This window comes from Grammomys surdaster, unplaced genomic scaffold (assembly GCF_004785775.1).
Source record: "Grammomys surdaster isolate TR1022 unplaced genomic scaffold, NIH_TR_1.0 260, whole genome shotgun sequence".
NCBI classification, from domain to species: domain Eukaryota; kingdom Metazoa; phylum Chordata; class Mammalia; order Rodentia; family Muridae; genus Grammomys; species Grammomys surdaster.
In genome coordinates, this window is record NW_021604701.1 from 209,780 (window position 1) to 229,952 (window position 20,173).

The 20,173-nt window shown below is 37.8% G+C and overlaps 1 protein-coding gene across 1 annotated transcript in view; it reads left to right on the forward strand.

Moving 5' to 3' along the window:
• The window catches only part of Hdac8 (histone deacetylase 8), a 208,540-nt gene that overhangs the window by 93,604 nt on the left and 94,763 nt on the right, over window positions 1-20,173 (forward strand). The window contains exons 8-9 of the mRNA XM_028775798.1: window positions 1,170-1,342; window positions 4,230-4,324. Of these exons, the coding sequence (XP_028631631.1) occupies window positions 1,170-1,342; window positions 4,230-4,324 (268 nt within the window). The remainder of the gene's footprint in view (window positions 1-1,169; window positions 1,343-4,229; window positions 4,325-20,173) is intronic.

The following is a 20,173-nucleotide window of genomic DNA, read 5'->3' on the forward strand; positions in this document are numbered from 1 at the left end:
ACAATCACTCAGCATTCATCTGTGTGATGAGAAATCAAAACAGAGTAGTTCTTTAAGTCAAACAACGCCTCTGTGACCATCATTTCATAGCCTGGCTACATATGAATTGGGGAGGGTAGTGTTTTATATCCCTGAATTCCTTTTGCCATCTCAGAAGGATCTGGGATTTTTCTGTTTTTCTGCACTGGTGTAATTTGACATGTTGATTATGAGAGGGTCATTAACTTCAACATTTTTGATCACTTTTTGACTCTGTATTTTCTCAACTCTGAAGTCTGTTAATTTGCACTTGTTTATATGTCTCTGTAAGAGTTACTGTGGCCCTTGAGGACTGGGATATGTTTTGTCTGGAAAGTAGATTGTAAGCCCCTTGAGAGCAAGGACCTTATAATTCCTAGGAATGCATTCTGGACATTGTCAGTGTTCAATTAATGACAATATTGGAAGCCTGACTAAGGTTACCTGTCACATTGACGTTTCCCTTTTCATCTGAAAGGCTTCATGCCCTCTGCAAAGAGTTGTTTGGCTGATATGATACCATTGATTCTACTCAAAATTACACTATTACCCACTGCAACTTGTTCTTTTGGGGTACTTTCAAATTGTAATTTTTGATCAGTTGATACTGTTCTCCTTATAATACCATGCTTACATATGCACTGGGGAGGACTCTATTTCAGACCCCTCAAGTCCTCTGCATAATGAAAAGGAAGCTGATACCATCTCAGCTTTCAGGGCTTTCGCCTCTTGCCCCTACTCCAAGTGTGATTGCTATCTAAAATTATCAGAAGAAAACCTTCATAACTATTTGGTGTATATGTTTTATTTCTCTTAATTCTAAAATGGAATAAATGTGTATACTATGCCCTGTGGCTATGAAAGTTAAACAGATATGAATTTTTCAGTGTTGTCTAGGTTGTGAAAGGGAAAAATTGGTTCACTGGTGATGGTGAAAGTAGGGGAACTGTTACCATAAGTCAGGTTCATTAGAGTATAATTCACATACAGCCTGGTCCACCATGTAAGGTGGACAGTTTGATGTAATGGACAGGTTACATTTTAATTACTGGATAATTCAACTATCCCTCCAACACACCCTACTACTACTGCAAACCCATAACTAAAGCTGATCTTTTTTTGATGATTCATGCCCTTTCTCTTTCCTTCAGTGTACTAAAGGAGGTGTACCAGGCCTTCAATCCAAAGGCAGTGGTTTTACAGCTGGGAGCAGATACCATCGCTGGAGATCCAATGTGCTCCTTCAACATGACTCCAGTGGGGATCGGCAAGTGTCTGAAGTATGTCCTTCAGTGGCAGTTGGCAACTCTGATTTTAGGAGGAGGTGAGTACAAAGGAAAGTCACTAAGAGAACTTGTCAATCCTCCTCCATACTTTCTTGACATAGAAAATAAGTTGAATTTCTTGGATTGGCTAGTATTAACCTGCCTGTGGCCCAGAAGCCTAAGTCTATGAAATAACTCACCTCCCCAGTTCAGCAAAGACAAGTACTCTGGCTCATCCCTAGTTGGCTTGACATATGTTTTGATACCTAGGCACCCTGAAGTTTGTTTCAACTCTGAAATAAAGGTTCAAAGTAAAGCATTTGCTTAGCATACACAAGACCCTGAATCCAAAGCTGAGCACTGAATAAAAAAGAAGAAATTTTCTCAGGTTATAATAGAGGATGTCAGCCCCAAAAGACTGTGTACCTCTTCTGTCAGAATAATCATTAATTCAGTTCTTACTATCATGTTTTAGAACCATAGCAATGAAATTCTATCTCTCCTTATACAGGAATAGTAAATACATGAATTAACTGAATAGGTAAGCTAAATTCAAGAGTTACTCGTTTACCCTAAAGCATGACTTTGTTATGATGAAGCAAACTTGAGAGATACATAGTCTCTTGTGCATTCTTGCTTCCCTCATACTGATATTCACATTATTTAACTAACAGAATGCTAGGTCTATTTGGAAGAAGCATTTATATGTTTGGAACCTTTCCAAACCTCAGCCACCTTTATAATAGGTGCCTTGCTTAGGATCTTCTGTTTCCCTACCAGCCACAGTCTTTATTTCACTGGATCAGTAAATTGGTATGTTAAAATATGGTCAAGTGGGTTGAGATGAAAATGCACACATATGTTACCACACATGATGGCGGAACATGCCTATAATCCCAGCACATGGGAAATATAATCAAGAGGATCAGGAGGGCTAGCATAGGCTACACAAGACCCTGTCTCAAAAATGAACAAAAGCGCATATATGGAGGCTAGAGAGATTGCTCAGTGGTATGCCCATGCCTCTCTTAGCAAAGGACCCAGGCTCAGTGCCCAGCCCCCACTTGGCAGCTCATAACCATCTGTAGCTCCAGTTATAGGGCATCAAATGCCCTCTTCTGGCCTCTGTGAGCACCTGGCATATATGTGGCATACACAGATACATGGAGGCAGAATACGTATACAAATAAAATTTTTGTAAAAAAATTTAAATCCATATATGATAAACAAGCTAATGATTTGTTCTTTTCACCGTCTTATAAAACCCAGGTCCAGGTAAATTCTGGGAAGGGCGTTATGTAAACAAGTGAGCATACAGCACAGATACATCAGCCTAGTCCTCTGACATCCTCAAACCCCAGAGGGATCAAAATTAAAACTGCTTACAAGAGACACTCTCTTATGAAAAGCTGGCATGAAATTTATTAATTTCTCATCTCCATAAAAAAGATGAAATTGATAACCATTGCATGGCATATTACTTTCCTTAACAACAGTAAGGATGGTGATTGTGATACAGGTCCAGCTAGGGGAAGACCTTTCTACAACAGACATCTGTGAGAATTTAACTTTTGTCTGAGGCCTTCTCTCAAAGAGACTATTAACATGAACTCAAGCCTTTTTGCTTTTTTAACCTAAAGCTTGGCCCTTAAATACGTGTGTATAACTTCTTATGCAATATGTGCATTCCTAAAAATGCCTGTGTATACATGTAATTTTTTCAAGTCAAACAATATTATGTGTATAGAAGAGATAACACACTCCTTAATCAAAACCCATAGTGATTCTTTTTTTAAAGTACATAACTATGCCAAATAAGTCTGTCTTACAGACTAATTTTCCATGCTAGGGATATTTAAAGTAATATCCAAGGTGGATAACTGAAATTCTCTGTTCTTATTAACACATAGACAATTAGTAGAGATAGCTACATTCTTAACCTTCCCGCTGAGGCCTGAAAGGCACACACAAGAAACTCTAGCCTCCCTAGCCTTTCAAATAGAAGGAACGCTTAAGAAAAGGGAAATGGTATGTCCCAGATTATATATGTTAGCCCAGTGTAACAATGAATAGTATCATCTATTGCTCTTAAAATCTTATCATTTTGGAGGATAATGTATATGGTCACCCTACCTAAAATAGAGCTGATTTTATTTCCTTTGGTCTGCTCCGAGGTTAGGAAATTATTCCATTTTACCCTTATACTCTTGGAATTTAGCTAAAGGCCAATGTTCTAATACTTGCATGGCAAAGCACATCCATTCAGCACAAAAATATGCTGATTATTAACCAGTGTAATATGGCTGCTGGGTGACTGTGACAGGACCTGACGAGATGGGTCATGGTGTCAATCATCAGTCCCTTCCTCAGCTCACTCTCTTTGATCTCTGCCACCAGGCTTGCATTTTGTGGTGAAAAGGAATGCTGATATTAAAAGAAGGAAGTCTGTTTCTGTCAGCACTTTCCTTTTCTTTTTCCTGGATGCCTTTAGGACTAGATATGCCAATAGCTTTAAAATACAAATCACAGCCAACAGTCACTTTATAGAATTGTTGCGAAATTCATCTGAAAAACCATCACATTGGGCGGGTCCCTTCCAGACATCTGGGTTCCAGGGTTCTCAGTCTTGCTAATGCCTCATAGTGAAACTGAGGTGCTTGCCTTCCTCTGGTGAATATTTACTGGAGGATGAGAGCCTCTTTAATTTGTGTAGCCCTTGAAATTCCAAGTTCCACTCTATGCACAATCTGACTGGTCCCGTGAAGTCTACCCGCTGGGTGGTTTACAAATATCATTAAGGGATACTTAAGTAGGATTCTGCAAGTTGGACATGTGGTTTTAGCCCTTTTATTAAAACACTTTTCTCTTCTCCCTTACCCACCCCCTTCCTTCTCCTGTTGTTTTGTGACTATACTTTCCTAACTTCACAATTCTTGGTGGAGACAGGAGGCTATAACCTTGCCAACACGGCTCGTTGCTGGACATACTTGACCGGGGTCATCCTAGGGAAAACACTATCCTCTGAGATCCCAGATCATGAGGTAAGTAAGGCTCTGACAAGTCCTCTCTTCTTTAAGGGGAAGAGCTGAGTCATTCCACCTAATCAAAATCACGTCCTCACCACTCAATACCGTTTTGTTGAGAGACACTTCAATAACAATAACACACTGTTTTGGCAGAATAGTGGACTCTTGTTCCAAAATAGCCAAGACCTTCTGCCTTTTTTTTTCTTAAAAAAAAAAAAAGCTCTCAAAGGCCAACCAACTTTAATTTCTCAATTAATTACAGAGACTGTGGGAAGGGGTCACCTGTTCACACAAAGAACTCTTTGGAATATGTACATATTTTCAGCCCCTAGTCTCAAAAGGGAAGGGACTAGTTTTTAAATACATAAGCGAGGTTTTGGGTTGTTTTTAGGTGTGCCATAGGTGAGATGAGACACATATTCTTTGGTGGTCACCCTGTACTCTCAATCGTCTTTGGCTAATGTAAAGTGCAGGAACCATAATCACTAAGAAAATCAGGTCTGTTGGGTTTCCAGTAATTAGGGGTACAGAGATTGGGGCTGGACCAACCAAACTGAAATACGTCATTTGAACCCTTGCCATTTCTTCTAGTCATATGAGATGGCCTTAACAAAGCAGAAATGTCTATTTTAGTTTTCCCAAAACAAGTAATAGAAGCTGTCTGGGACCTGTGAGTATGTAGATAATCATTAATTGAACGGTGTACCACACCTATTCCCACCTACTCCCCCTACCCGGGCAGGGAGTATTGTTATCACAAATGAAGATATAGCCACAGACCTTAGACTGTGTGACCTAAAATAACAAAACAGTCTGTGAAGCCCCACCTTCTCCAGCTATTTCCCAAAGATGAGGGATAGTGCTTTGCTTGTAATGTTATGATTTCTGCCAAATGTATTGCTGTGTACTTGAGAGCATTATGCTTTTTGAAGTCCCTATTTTTTTTAAATTAGAAGTAACTTAAACTAATTTGCTTCCAATTTTCTTCAAACCATAGGTGAGGTATAATATGTAACTCAGAGAAACCACTCAATATGTCTAAAATACAAATAGAAGGCACGCTATAATTTGAGACAATTTGCCAGTGTCAGGGTTAATGGAAGCCTCTTTTCTTGACTTGACTTACCTTTATTCAGTATTTGGAAGCTTAATGAAATATAAAGGTAAGTGCTGTGAACAAATGTAATTGCTGTTATTGCTGTGGGAATATCTCAGATTGCATTGTAATTTAGAGCGCTGGGACGCCAAAAACTGATCAAGTTATGTCAGAAAGCAGCCGTAAGCTGTAGTAGTCTGAATTGAGAGTGAGTGTTATGTTCCTCAGAAGCAAAAGCAAATCTAATGATTCATCTGTATTAAAAGAGTGATAAAATTTTAATAAACACGAATATTGCCTCTGGTACCTGGAGAAGCTACGCGCCTGAACAGATGTAGGTTTGGCCTTATAGACTGAGATGCTCTGTCCTTATATGGACCCATTGTGCAAGACTAAATGAGATGTAATGCATGTCAAGTTCCTGACACACAGTCCGTGGCACCTAATAGACAGTTCAGAAATGCAAGTTCTGTCTTCCCTTTTGTGTGTTCCACACTTCTCATATCCAGACATTTATGACTCTGTCATTCATATATTTGTCCAAACCCTTTGTGAATCCCTTCTGTCATATTCTTTGGGTATAAGAGATATGAGTCATCCAAGAAGGAACAAAGAAGAAAATTGAAATGACAGTCTTCAGGTACAATGAGATATTATTTTAATGAAAATTGCTGAAAATAGACCACACAGTATGAAGGCCTATATAAGTTTTGTGTCACAATACACAGTTGCACACAAATATCCGATCTGCAATCAGATCATCAAATGGAGATAAAAACAATATTTTCTGTGTTTCCATTATTTACTAGGAACTGTACTACTCTCGGTGTCTTAAAAGATGCAGAGGTCAGGAAGACCTTATCCCCCATCTCATGTGGCTGGAGAGGGAGACTGTGCATGGGGAACTGTGCTGGTGCAGACAATGGAATGCAGAGTAGGACTTGTGAGACCAGATGGGCATGCTCCATCGCTCCCCTGCCCCCCCCCTCACACACACACACACACACACACACACACACACACACACACACACCCCTACACCTATAATGTCAGCAGCCTAGCTACTAAAGAAGGAGGACTGTGAGTTTGAGGTCAGCTTGGGCCGCACAGCAAGTTCCAGGCCAGTCTGGACCATTTAGGAAACCTTGTCTCAGGAAAAACAAAAAAGTTGGGGCTGGAGAGATGGCTTAGTGGTTGAGAGCACTGACTGCTTTTGGAGAGGACCCAGGTTCAATTCCTAGACACTCATGTGGTGGCTTAAAACCATCTGTAATGCCAGTTCCAGGAGATCTGACACATTTTTTTCTGGCCTCCATGGGTAACAGACATGTCAGTGGTGCATTGACATATGTACAAGCAAAATACCCTTACATAGTTTTTTTTTTTTCAAAGTAATTAGAAGCTAGTCAGAATGGTGTCTATGGAGATGTGCATTAACTGTAAAGAGAATACAAAGGAGGGCCCAAAATGCCCTGCCCTCCAGGAGCCGAAGAGGGACTTGAGAAATACAGTCAGCACAGTCACAAGGTCTAAGCTATTGCAACGGTCAGCTATGGCCCAGCTGACCTCCTACTATCTCTGCTCTCATTCTTGGACTTTGTTCTTCCATCTCCTAGGATAATAATTTTCCTCCTCCTCCAAATGCCCTTTCGCCAATCCCGTGCTGTCTTCCTAGGTCTAGCTACAATCCCCGTGTGTTTCAAAACCCTTTAGCCTACATTTTGAGCTATTCCTTTACTCCCTTATTCATTTAACAATTATTTATGGGGCTCCTACTACTTGCCAGGACATTTTTAGATCTGGATTCAGTTACACAAACAAGGTATGCCCAGCGTCCTCAAAAATACTTCTCTCTTATTAAGGCAACAAAGCTGTATGTTCTAATCCAGGACAGGCGGGGAACAAAGTTGGGAACTCTTTCAACAGAACACTGAACTAAGCTCTGAGTAGTAGTGCATAGTTGTAATCCTAACACTCAGCAGACTGAGGCAGGAAGATCATAAGTTCAAGGACAGCTTGAGCAAGTTCTATGTAGCAAGTTCCAGACCAAACCAATGAGACTCTGAAACTTTGAAGTGAATTTTCAAAGACTGATTGAGAGTTTGTCAAGTGATGAAGAGAAAGGTCTATACAGTTCACAAAAGGGACAGAAGCTGCACGACCAGTAAGAAATGTACTATGTGTTTAATACAGAGTGTGTAAGATAATAGGACCCTTGGAGCTTTAGTGGGAATTGTGACCAGATATGAAAACCTTAAATGCTATGTTCATGAGCCTGAAAAAAAAAATATGAACTTGGCTTTTAGAAAACTAATTGAAGCTGGAGAAATACTTCAGTGGTTTTTAAAAGCACAGGCTATTCTTAGAGAGGATGTAAGTTTGGTTCCCAGCACCCACATGGTAGCTCACAGCTCCAGTGCCAGGGAATGTGACACCCTCTTATAACTTCTGCAGGTACCATTCATGCATGTGGTGTACATAAAGTACATACATGCAGGCAAAAACACACATACACACATAAGATAAATCTAATATTTTTAATTGACAAAGCTTATTTGTTAAAAAATAGATTGCTAAGGGAATAAACTTGTAAAAGTTATACGACTAAGTTAAAAGGTTCAGGTAGACACTCCTGGAACATTTAGTCAAAATAATTGTGAGCAGAAGTAATACAGATTTAAGTTTTTTGACTTTGTTTGAGGGGTTAGGGTTGTCTTAATTTTAGATTTTGTATAACTGTATATTAATAATGAGATTTCTTGGGGGATAAAACAGGAATCTAAACATAATCCATTTGTTACAATTATACCTTCTACACACATAGCGTGAAGGTAACTTTACAGACTATTTTAATTTTTGCATAAAACAATGTAAGGTATGGTCATTACCACTTCTCATATAAGATTAACACTAAAATATTTTAGATTTTGGAACATTTAGGGTTTCAGATAGAAGATTCTCAAACCTCTACCATTTTTCTGGTCACCTGTGACTGGATATCTATTTTAGTGCTCTGTGTTTAGCAGAACATTAAGCACCCACCTAGTTGGCATTCCTTCATTGAATAAACAACTAAACAAGCAAGTAAAATAAGTATGTGTCAGAATTTGCGTAGAGAGGGTTCTCTTTTTAAGATGAGAGTCTTTCTGGGAACATAAGTCAACCCTAGTACCAACTTCCTATCCTTTGTAAGAAGCACTATGTATCCAAGCCATGACATAAAGCCAGTAATCAGGGAGTTGATGTCAGCCTATTAACTGGGCGGCCAGGTTGGACAGACAATCGTGGAGTAGAGAGAGCTCACAACTGGGAAAGCTTGAGAGAACTGAAGCATACAGGTATGACTGAGCCCTGAAACTCAATCTTTGCTTGTTCCTAGTCAAAGAGGCAAAGCACTTCATTTTTCCCTTTAGATTGTGATGTGGGGGGTTTCCCCCAAGGCAGATTCTTTATTAGGAAAAGAAAGTTCTCTATTTCTAATTAAAGGTGTTTTTCTCACAAATGTAGAATTTTGTTAAATGCTTTTTCTTCATCTACTAAAATCACCATCTAACATCCATTATTCAGTTAGAATAAAGACTCAGGCTGACTTTTTTTTCATGTAGAATAGCTGCATTTCTGGGATAAGACCTATGTGATCATGATGTGTTATCTTGTTTATTTAGTTTGCTGAAACTTGGTCAAAGGTTTTTGTGTCTTGATGAGGATAGTTGGCCTGTTATTTGCTTGCAGTGTATTCAGTGTATTTATCTGGTTTTGATATCAAGACAAAGTTTATCTTATAAACATTACTTTAAAAGTTTTGATTTTTGAGAATTTTTAGCTACTAATATTAATGATCACTTCTTAATTCCATATTGGTAATTTGTCTCTCAAGAAATATATTCTTTTATTCATTATTATTGTTTTAAATGTCTACAGATCTGTAGGGATATCCCTTCCTTCATTCATAGTAGTAATGACTTCTATTACCACCACCACCACCATCATTATTGTTATTATTTTAACTTATGGGCTATTAAGTTCCCTGAAGTATGGTTTTTCTTTTTTTCTTTTATATATATGTGTGTGTGTGTTGGTGTGTGTGTGTGCCCCAGAGATCCTACTGTCTCTGCCTCCCCAACACTGGATCATCAGTACATAACAGCTTTTATATGGGTACTGGAGACCAAACATAAGTCTTCACACATGCCTGGCAAGCAATTTATCAACAAATCATCCACCAGCCCCTGCTTTTGTGTATGTGTAACAAAGCTACACATAGCCTAGGTAACCTAGAATTTGTTTTGTAGCTAAGGATGACCTTGAATTCCTGACTGCCCACCTCCCCCACCTACAGAATGGCAGAATGAAGGGTGTGTGTCATGACATCAGGCTTGTGGCTTTTGCTTTTTCTGAGATATAGCTTTTGATTTCATTGGCTTCTTTTGTTATTTTTCTCCCTTGTGCTTTCTTTTTGCCGTTTTTTGTTCTTATTCTAGTTTCTTACAATAGAAATGTAGCTTATTGGGCCAGGTAAGATGGTGTAAGCCTTTAATTCCAACACTTGGGAGGCAGGGCAAGTAGTTGGCGAGTTTGAAGCCAGCCTGGTCTACACAGCAAGTTTTAGGCCAGGCTACGTAGTTAGAACCTGTTTCAAAACAAAACTTAGCTCATTGATTTTTAATGTTCTTTTTTTCTAATAGGAATGTTTTGAGCTATAGATTTCTGTGTAAGCACCAAATTAACTACTTCTCACAAATTTTGATACATTTGTTTTTTAATTTTCATCTGATGCAAAATATTTTCACCTTTGACATATGGCTATCTTAAAATGTAGAGGCTTTCTTTTTAATGGACTTTCAACTATTTAAGAGCTTTTTCATATATCTTTTAAATTATTTTTTGTTTTTTTGAGATTATAATACAACTACATCATTTCTTCCTTCCTTCCATGTCCTTCCATATACCCCTGCCTTGTTCTCTTTAAAATTCATGGTCTCTGTTGTATTAATTGTTCTGACATGTGTATATGAACTTAAATATATATATGCCTAAATGCAGTCTTCTCGGTCTGTATAATGTTACTTGTATATATGTTTTCAACGTTGCCCATTTGGTATTGGATAATCATATATATTCCTAAATAAGCAAATGCAACCTTCTCAGTGTGTATAATGTTACTTTGGTGTAGGTTTCCAGGGCTGACCACTTGGTATTGGAGAACCAATCCATGTGCTCTTCACTAGGGAAGACTGTTTCTCCCACTCTCAGCACTCCTTAGTTGCCTGTACTTCTCTGTGTAGGGTTGAGGCTTTGTGGGCTTTCCACCATCATTCCAATGTCAGCATGTCTATTTTTGTCCTTGTTTAGCTCATGTTTGGGAAGTTGTGCTGGTGAGAATTTATTGGTACAGTCTCTGCTATTACTAGGAGACTATAGGCTCTTACAATCTGGAGTTTCAGTGGTTGTGAGCCATCATGTGTGTGCTCTGAACCAACCCAGGTCCTCAACAAGAGCAACAAGTGCTGTTAGCCACCAAGCCATCTCTCTAAAGCCCTTATTTTTATTTTTAATAAATTTTGTTGTTACCAGAGAACATACTGTGCATCATTTCAGTTCTTTTATGCTTATTGACAATTTTATGGGCAACAGGTGATTTATCTTAGAAAATGTTTGATATAAAGAAATGACCATATCTATAAAGAATATGTGGTCTACTGTTCCTGGATGACATTCCTGGCATTGTCAAATAAGTCAGACTGACTGCAAGTGTGGTCTAGATCTTCGGTATCATACTGAATTTTTTATTGTTTGTTCTGTCAGTTGCTGAGAGCTAAAATTTCCAGCCATGATTTTTAATTTCTCTATTTTTAAGTTCTGTCAATCTGAGATTTTCATATACTTTTGAAAGATTGTTATTAGATGCATGCACACTGAGGGTTGTTATGTCTTCTGGATGAATTGTCTCCTTTATTATTATGAGATATCCCTCTTTATCTCTGGTTATTGTCAGTGTTTCGAATTCCACTTTGTCCAATTTAAATATTGTTACATATTTCTTTATTATTGCTTGTATGATAAATCTTTTTCTCTCCTTTTACTTTTAATGTATTAACCTCTTCATGTATATAGTGGATTTATATAAACAAATAGTGATGCTTTCATAATCAAGTATGATAATTTCTGCCTATTACTTGAGCTAATTTATAAATTTAGTTTTATATCCACCTTCCTCTTTGTTTTCTATTTATCTCATCTGTTCTTTGTCCTTCCCTCCCTCTTTTTCCTTTCTCCCTCCCTCCCTCCCTCTCTCTCATTCTTTCTTTCCTTCCTCTTTCTTTCTTTCAAGGCATGTTTCTACACATAGGTCTGGGTGTCCTGAAACTGACTGTGTAGACCAGGCTAGCCTCAAACTCATAGAGATCTGCCTGCCTCTGCCTTCTTTGATCCTTGTGGCTGTAATAATAAGCTGGTAGTAATGGCATGCACTACCACACCTGGCTTTATTCCCCCCTTTTAATTACATGATTTGGGAGATTTTGTTTTGTTTGTTTGCTATATGGTGCTAGAAATGGAACCTGGCTAGAACCTTGTACATGCTACGCTTAATGCAAAAGAAAGGAACAAAGACCAGATGAGAGAAATAGGAAGATGAGAAGAACATTAAATATTTTTTTCAGGATTTCATTTCATCTCCTTACTTGCTTATTAGCTATACTTTCATTGAATTCTTTATAGTGGATTTGGTTTTTACAGCAAATTTTTATTATGTTTTATTTATTTTGTGTGTATGTGTTTAGGGGTATGCACATTTCATGATGCATGCACATATGGAAATCAGGGACAAATTAGGAAAGTCTAGTCTCTCCTTCTACCATGTGTATCCCAGGGACTGAATTCAAGTCATCAGGCTTGGTGACAAGTGCCTTTACTCTCTGAGCCATCTTACTGACCCCAGCATGAATTTTTAATTTAGAGTTTACTTTCAAATATTACTTTACTTCACAGGCTCCTTCCAGCAGTGTTCTTGCATTTCTCCCTTTCCTTTCTATTACTACAGCCACATACTTCCTTTTTACGTTGTAAAATAAAAACTCTTTGATGCACTGTTAGTGGGTTTGCTTTAAATGGTCAGTGATACTTTTATTTTAAAATACTTGAAACTTACTTAAAGTAAAAATAGTAAATCCAATCTGTCCTGTTGTAAATAACGCTTTTTGATGAAAAAGAACTATTTTCTAAGACTTAAATTCCATGAGAAGAAATGCTATTGTAAGACTTCCGCCCATTCTCTGGCTTAGTATGTAACAGCTCACTTAACTGCTTCTTCATTCAAAGTATGTTGATGTGGTTTTGGTTCAGATATACGACAAAAGCAGAGCTTCACAGGTATGAAAAGGACGGGATGTTGGCTGGAAACAGGAGGAATATTTTAATAACTTTTTAATGATCATTATGTGCATTCCTTGAGACTACACCAAAACAGAACTCTACAGATGCTAATTTCTTTCATGTTAATGCAGCATGGAGCCTGAAAGCATCTCAGGGAATTTTTACATACTATGAGGTTAAATTTGTATTTTGAATGGATATTTGACACACACCCCCTTTTACATAGTATTTGGAAAATACCAGTTCACTGGCTTAGAAAAACATTCAAGATGTTCATACATTTTATCCAGCATAAAAATCATTGATGTCATCACTGTATTCACTGGGGGAAGCTTAAGTTTTGAAATGCTGTCAAGCTCACAATGGCAGAATCAAGTTTTCAGAAATCATAGTTTTGTTTATTACCACAGATTTGTTATCATTGACAACAGTTGTTTACCATAAAATCATAGGCTCACTTCATTTTTGACAAACCATCCACCAGATTCCAAATATTTAATCATAATGTTGAATTATCATAATCCGTCAGTTGTTCTTTTGGGCAAACGTAGTATTCCATGAAAACTAGCTAGTTAATGCTCACAGCTTAATCACAGACGAGCAGTTGCATGACAATCTATACCAAAAGCACCTCATCATACTTCCTATGAATACCAAATGCAGCAGCAAGTTTTAACAAATTATCAATTTCACTGCTTCAACAAAGACATTTTCAAGTAAAGTTGGACTTTTTTAGTGGTTTATAGCAGTAAAGAATAGAGTCCCCAGTAGTATGCTTGATGCTCCTGCCTGAATCTGTACACGGTGCCAACGGTTTTCCTCACCATTGCCTTTGAAGTGCCATGCGAGTATAAACAACAGTGTTCCAACATAAACCATGAGCTTCAAACAAGTTACTCAGCACTTTAAATATTGTAGCACCACTTCTGTTTGTGTCTAATCATTCACATAAAAGAAAGTCTTCTGTTATGATTATTTACGACTGATACCATGTGATATAAGCAAAACAGCAGAACAGGCTGCACTGACATAGGTCTGTTGGTAAGGACACAGTTCAGAAAATGGCTTGCTATTGAAGTGTCTGTGTTTACAGTTAAATATTTTAATCATTAAGCTGAAGAGTCACTGAGAAACGACAGTGCCTTGAGTATTTTCACTAACTTTTCTTCCAGTAGGCAATGAACGGTGTCAACTGTTCAAGGCTCTATTGTCCTCTGAGCTTGTGGCCTGCAGTTCTCCAATCAATAAACTTATCCAGGAAGCATCCGTAAGATGCTTCAATGGCTTTTTCAGTTCTAGTTCAAAAAGTGCTAACAAACATTTTTTAGTGTTTGCTTATTTAAATAGTTATTGGTTTTTTTTCTATTAAGTCAGAGTTGCACTACATAGCCCTGACTGGTCTGAAGCTTGCCATGTAGATCAGGATGGCCTCGGATCTGCCACAGACCCTCCTGCCTTTGTCTCATGAACTACCATGCCCAGCTTTGATGAGTTTATGATATCCATACTTGAAATCCTCAGCTTTTAACCAGACATGGTAGCTTACATGTAGAATCTAGGCACACATGAAGCTGAGGCAAGAGGATTGTTTCAAGTTCAGGTTCAGTCTAGGCTACACAACCAGTTCTAAGCCATACTGAACCAATGACTTAGACTTTGTTTCAAATATATATATATATATACATATATATATGTATATATATATATATATATATATTCATCTTACTTTATTAATGGTCTGAAAATGCTATAATTTAAATGATGAATTATATATATTCAAAAATCTGTTTCATATGATGTTATATGGTAAATTAGTAACAAAAATAACTTCTATCATATTTCCATTTCTTACTTATAATTTCACTCAATTTCTTTGAAGTGACTCCCTTCCTTCCATGAGTCAGACCCCTAACTGATGCTTCAGCTTCATCATTTTCAGGTTCTATAAAAATAGATGTTGCAGCGCTGGTTTGAAAAAGCAAGGCTTTTCATCTTCCTTTGTTCAGCCAACAACAGCACAGTAGGGTGACTTCAGTTCACAACAATTTATTATATATTTCTAAAGAACCACAAGAGAGGAATTGGAATACTCTCACTACAAAGAAATGATGACTGTTGAAGGAGCTAAAAATGCTAATTACCCTGATTTTATCATTACACATTGTGTACATGTATCAGATTATAACACCACTGTGCCTATAAATATATACTGCTATTATCTGTCAATTAAAATTTTAAATTAACATCTAAAAAAATATAATATGTAAACAGTAATCAAAGGATGTGCTAATGTCTATTCCTTAAAAAAAAACAACTAATTTTTTTTTACCATATAATCTAGCAATTACATTCCTGGGCATTGTTCCCAGAGAAAATGAAAACCTACCTCCACATAAACTATAAATAAATGTATAACTTTAATAGCCCAAATTGGAAGCAACCCAAAAGTCTTGTAATTTATAAATGGTTAAAAAGGGTAGGATCCATCTATGCTATGGAGTACTATTCAGCAATAAAATCCAATGAACTATTGATGTGTGGAATAACTTGGATTGACCTAAAGGGAGTTACACAAATAGCCACTCTCAAAAGATCTGACCTAAAATTGTACTACAGAGGTATACTAACAAGTACAGCATGGTATTAGCACAAAAGCAGAAATACAGACCAACAGAATAAAATTGAAGACCTAAAAATAAACTCACACAACTACAGCCACCAAATCTTTGGCAAACTGTCAAAAAACATACACTTGGGGGAGGGGGAGAAGAAAGCCTCTTTAATAAGTGGTATTCAGAAAACTGGATGTCTACATATAAAATAAGGAAATGAGATCCACATTGCTCATCTTATACAAAAATCAATTAAAAATGGATCAAAGACCTTATTGATAAACCTGAAACTCTTAAGCTGCCAGAGGAAAACAGAAGTAAAACATTTCAAAATATTGGCATAGGCAAGAAATTTCTCAAAAGGACTCCAGTAGCACAAGAAATAGCCCCAGAATTGACTAATGGGATTATATGAAATTTTATATGAAATCATGAAGCCTCTACACAACAAAATAATAATCACCAGAGCGAAAAGACCGTCTATGAGGTGAGAGAAGAACCTTTCCCAATTACACACCAGACAGGGACTTCAGAGCTACAATCTATAGTGAGCTCTAAACTTCAAACACATAGAAAATAAAAACAACAAATAATCCAGCCAATAAATAGGTTGTCTCAAAAGAAGTGCAGAACCAGAGAGATAGCTCAGTTGATAAAGTACTTGCCATGTAAACATGACAGCCTAAGTTTTATCCCCAGTGCCCACATAAAAAGCTAAATACATGTAATTCCAGCACTGCAAACCACTGGGGCTCACTCACAGGCCATCCATGAGCCAAATCAATGAGTCCCAGGCCCAGTAAGAGGCTATCTCAGAAATACATGGAGAGTTACAAAGGAAGGATACCCAAGGTTGACCCCTGACCTACACCACACCCCACACACATGAATCTATACATACACACCAAAAAACTTGAAATGTCTAATTTTTTTTTTGAAATTGTTTAGTATCTTTAGCCAGCAGGAAAATGCAAACTGAAACTTTTTACAATTCCATCTCACTCCATGCAGAATGGCTCTACCTCAAGAAAACCACTAAGAACAAGTGCTGGTTAGAACACGGGTGATGGGAATGTAACCTGCTGCAGTCAATGTAGAAGTCACTATGGAGATTCCTGTTAAAAGCTAGAAACGCAACTACCATATGGCCGAGATAGATAGACCACTTCTGTATGTAAAGCCAAAGGACCTCAAATCAACATACCCCAATGATACCTATACACTCATGTCTGTAGCTGGTCTGTTCACAATAGCTACTATACCCATCGATAGATGACTGGATAAAGAAGATGTAGCATATGTACGAAAGAATTGTATTCGGCTGTAAAAGAGAACGAAACGATAATACTTGCAGAAAAGAGAATGGAACTGGTGACCTTTCTGTTAAGTGAAACAAGCCAGATCCACCCAAATATATATATAAAGTTTTTTCTCTTACATAATGTATATATATATGTATGAATATACATATATATGTATATGCATATATATGTAGGACATGGGGAAAGGGATCCGTAAAGGAGAGCGAGTTCTTTTTTTGGGGGGAGGGGGGTTCGAGACATGGTTTCTCTGTGTAGCCCTGGCTGTCCTGGAACTCACTCTGTAGACCAGGCTGGCCTCAAACTCAGAAATCCACCTGCCTCTGCCTCCCAAGTGCTGGGATTAAAGGCGTGCGCCACCACTGCCCGGCAGGAGAGCGAGTTCTAAAGGGAGTGGGGGAAAGAAAAGTTAATGGAATATATTTGATATGAAAACAGAAGGAGGGGCTATTTGGAGGAGGAAGAGACCAGCAGAAGAGGGCATGGCAGCAAGGATACTGAGAACAAAGTATAATGATCTATATGTGTAGAAATGTCACACTAAAACCCACTAATTTATATACTAATTAAATAGGATAAAATAAAAATGTTATATACTGCCCAATTCTATTTATATCATGTCTAAATGGTAAAAAAAATCACAGAAATGAAAAATCACTAATTATTTTCATGGATGAGAGATGAACTAGTGGCAGAGAATGTGGCACCCGTGGTAAACAGTACAGCAAAGATCTCTGTGGGAACGGATGGATTCTATATTCTGTGATGATGGTTAAACCAATCTATACACAAGATAGAATTACATAGGAGTATATGTGCTGTTTTATTTGAATCTTCCTATGTCATTATACTTAAACTTTGGGGAGGGGGTAGGAATAGAACCTGTGGCCTCAGAATGCTACTAAGATGTCATATTTTAACTGAGTTGTTTTATTTCTGAATATAATTGGGCCATGGTATTATTTTAATGTGTTCTGCCAATCTCAGTTTAAACATTTAGAACATTTCTTTATAGTTGTGGGAATGAAGTTTTTAATTTTATTTTATTTTGTGTGTGTGTGTGTGTGTGTGTGTGTGTGTGTGTGTGTCTGTATGTAAAATGATAACTTTGTGGAGTTGGTTCTCTTCTTTCACCTTTATATGAGTTCCAGAGATAGAATTTATATCACCAGGTTTACATGATAAGCATATTTATGCACTGAGCCATGCTTCTAGCCTGCAAATTTGTTTGATATAGAACTCTTAACTCCTCAGTTGCCTGCTGCTCCTGCTGTACTCACACGTGCACGCATGCGTGCACACACACACACACACACTTTTTTCTTGGGTTTTTTTTTTTTGGTGGAAGACAAAGTTTCTCTATGTAGTCCTGGTTGTCCTAGAACTCAGTTTGTAGACTAGGCTGGCATCAAACTCAGAGAGATGCCTGCCTTTGCTGGAATTAAAGGCATGTGCTATAATTCCTGGCATGCATGACTGCTGTTCTGTAGACTATTTTGTACCTTATTTTTATTCAAAAAGTTACTATTTCAAGATGTAAATACAAATCAGAAACAGTACAATTGGAAATTATTATTAAGTGTCATTGTTGACATGGTGGGGCTTAACTCTGCCACTTTAGTTTGTTTTGTTTTATTCCGTTTCTCCCTCCTGCCTTGATGTCATTTTGGAGTTTTTGTGTTGGTGATTTTCTTTCAGTACTTAAGAAACTGGTCTCCTCCTTCTTGCATCCATAGCTCTGGATGAGAAATCCCATCACTCAAGCTATTCCTATAGGAGTAGTGCAGGATTTTTCTCTGACTGCTTTCAAGATGTTTTCCTTATATGTCTTTTGTTGTTGTTTTGTTTTGTTGGTTTTTTGAGATAGGATCTCTCTGTGTAGCTCTGGCTGTCCTAGAACTCTTTGTACACCAGGCTAGCCTCAGATGCACCTGCCTCTCTGCCTTCTAAGTGCTTGGACTAAAGGTGTGCACCACCACCACACAGTATTATGTTTTTACAATATGCCCTTCTTTCTTTCTCCGTGGGACTCTGATGGTCCTGTCCCACTAACCTGAAACTCGCCCCCCTACCCCCGGTTTATTTTCTCTGTTGTTCAGACTGCATATTATTTTGCTTTCAAGTTCACTAATTTTTTCTCTTTCATCCCAATTACTCTGTTTGGCTTACCTAGTATGTTTATTTGAGTTTTGTATTTTCAGTTCTAAACTGTCCATATCTTTATTACTTTCTTTTATTACGAATATTTTCTGTATTTTTGTTTTGTTTCTAGTGTGTTTATAAATGCTAACTAAAATATTTTTGTGAAATCATTCTGTCATGTTCATTATCTTGGTGTTGACATTCTCACTGAGATTGAAAATGTCCTGATTATCTTTATAACTGATGAATTTTTTTGAGACTTTTAAGTGTTCAATCTCATCTTATATAAAAACCAACTATGGCAACACTGAACTCTGTATTGTACTAGATGGCAGCTTTGTGCCTGAGCTTGGTGACTCACTATACCAAGTACTCTCAGCATTTAGGGGATTAGCAGGTAGATTGTGAGTTTGTGGCCAACCTGAACTTATACAGAGAACTCCAGACTGCTCTAAGCTACATAAGTGGGGCCTTGTCTGTAAACAAGCAAAGAAAAAAATAATACATTAGTAGATTCTTCTCAACCAAGGACCTGTTTGATCTTGTTACTCAATACTGATTTTCGGGTACCCAGTGAGTGCCTAATTCAGAAATGGAACATGGTGCTATACTGGGTGCTTTATGAATTTAGCCAAACTCCCTTAGTAGTTTGAACTGATAGCTCATGGACTAAAACATTAAAACCATATATAAATGAAATATTATCCCCTTATATGAGTAAAGATAAATTAACTTTTTAAGTTTATCTGTGTGTGTATATATACACACACGCGCACACACACGTATGATGGGAGGGTGTGTACTATGGTGTGCATGCAGTAGTGAAAGGACAACTCTGTGAGGCTCATTCTTTCCTTCTACCTTCATTTAAGTTCCAGGGATGAAGCCGGGCGGTGGTGGCGCACGCCTTTAATCCCAGCACTTGGGAGGCAGAGGCAGGTGGATTTCTGAGTTCGAGGCCAGCCTGGTCTACAGAGGGAGTTCCAGGACAGCCAGGGCTACACAGAGAAACCCTGTCTCAAAAAAAAAACAAAAAAAGTTCCAGGGATGAAACTACAGCCACGAGGCTTGTTCCACAATGGCTTTTATTGACTGAGCCACTTTAACATTCATTAAACACCCATTATTTATGTATATGCTAGGTCTTTCACATATATTCATGCGTGTCTCATAGCAACCCTGGGGGGTAGGCATTATCCCTCTTTCACCAACAACAACAAAAAAAGGAACTTGCCAAGGATCAGCCACAAGTGAAGCCCAGAGCTGTCACATTTCTCAGCTTATCTGTTCTCTTCTTTCAGTGACAGGACTCAGAATTTTA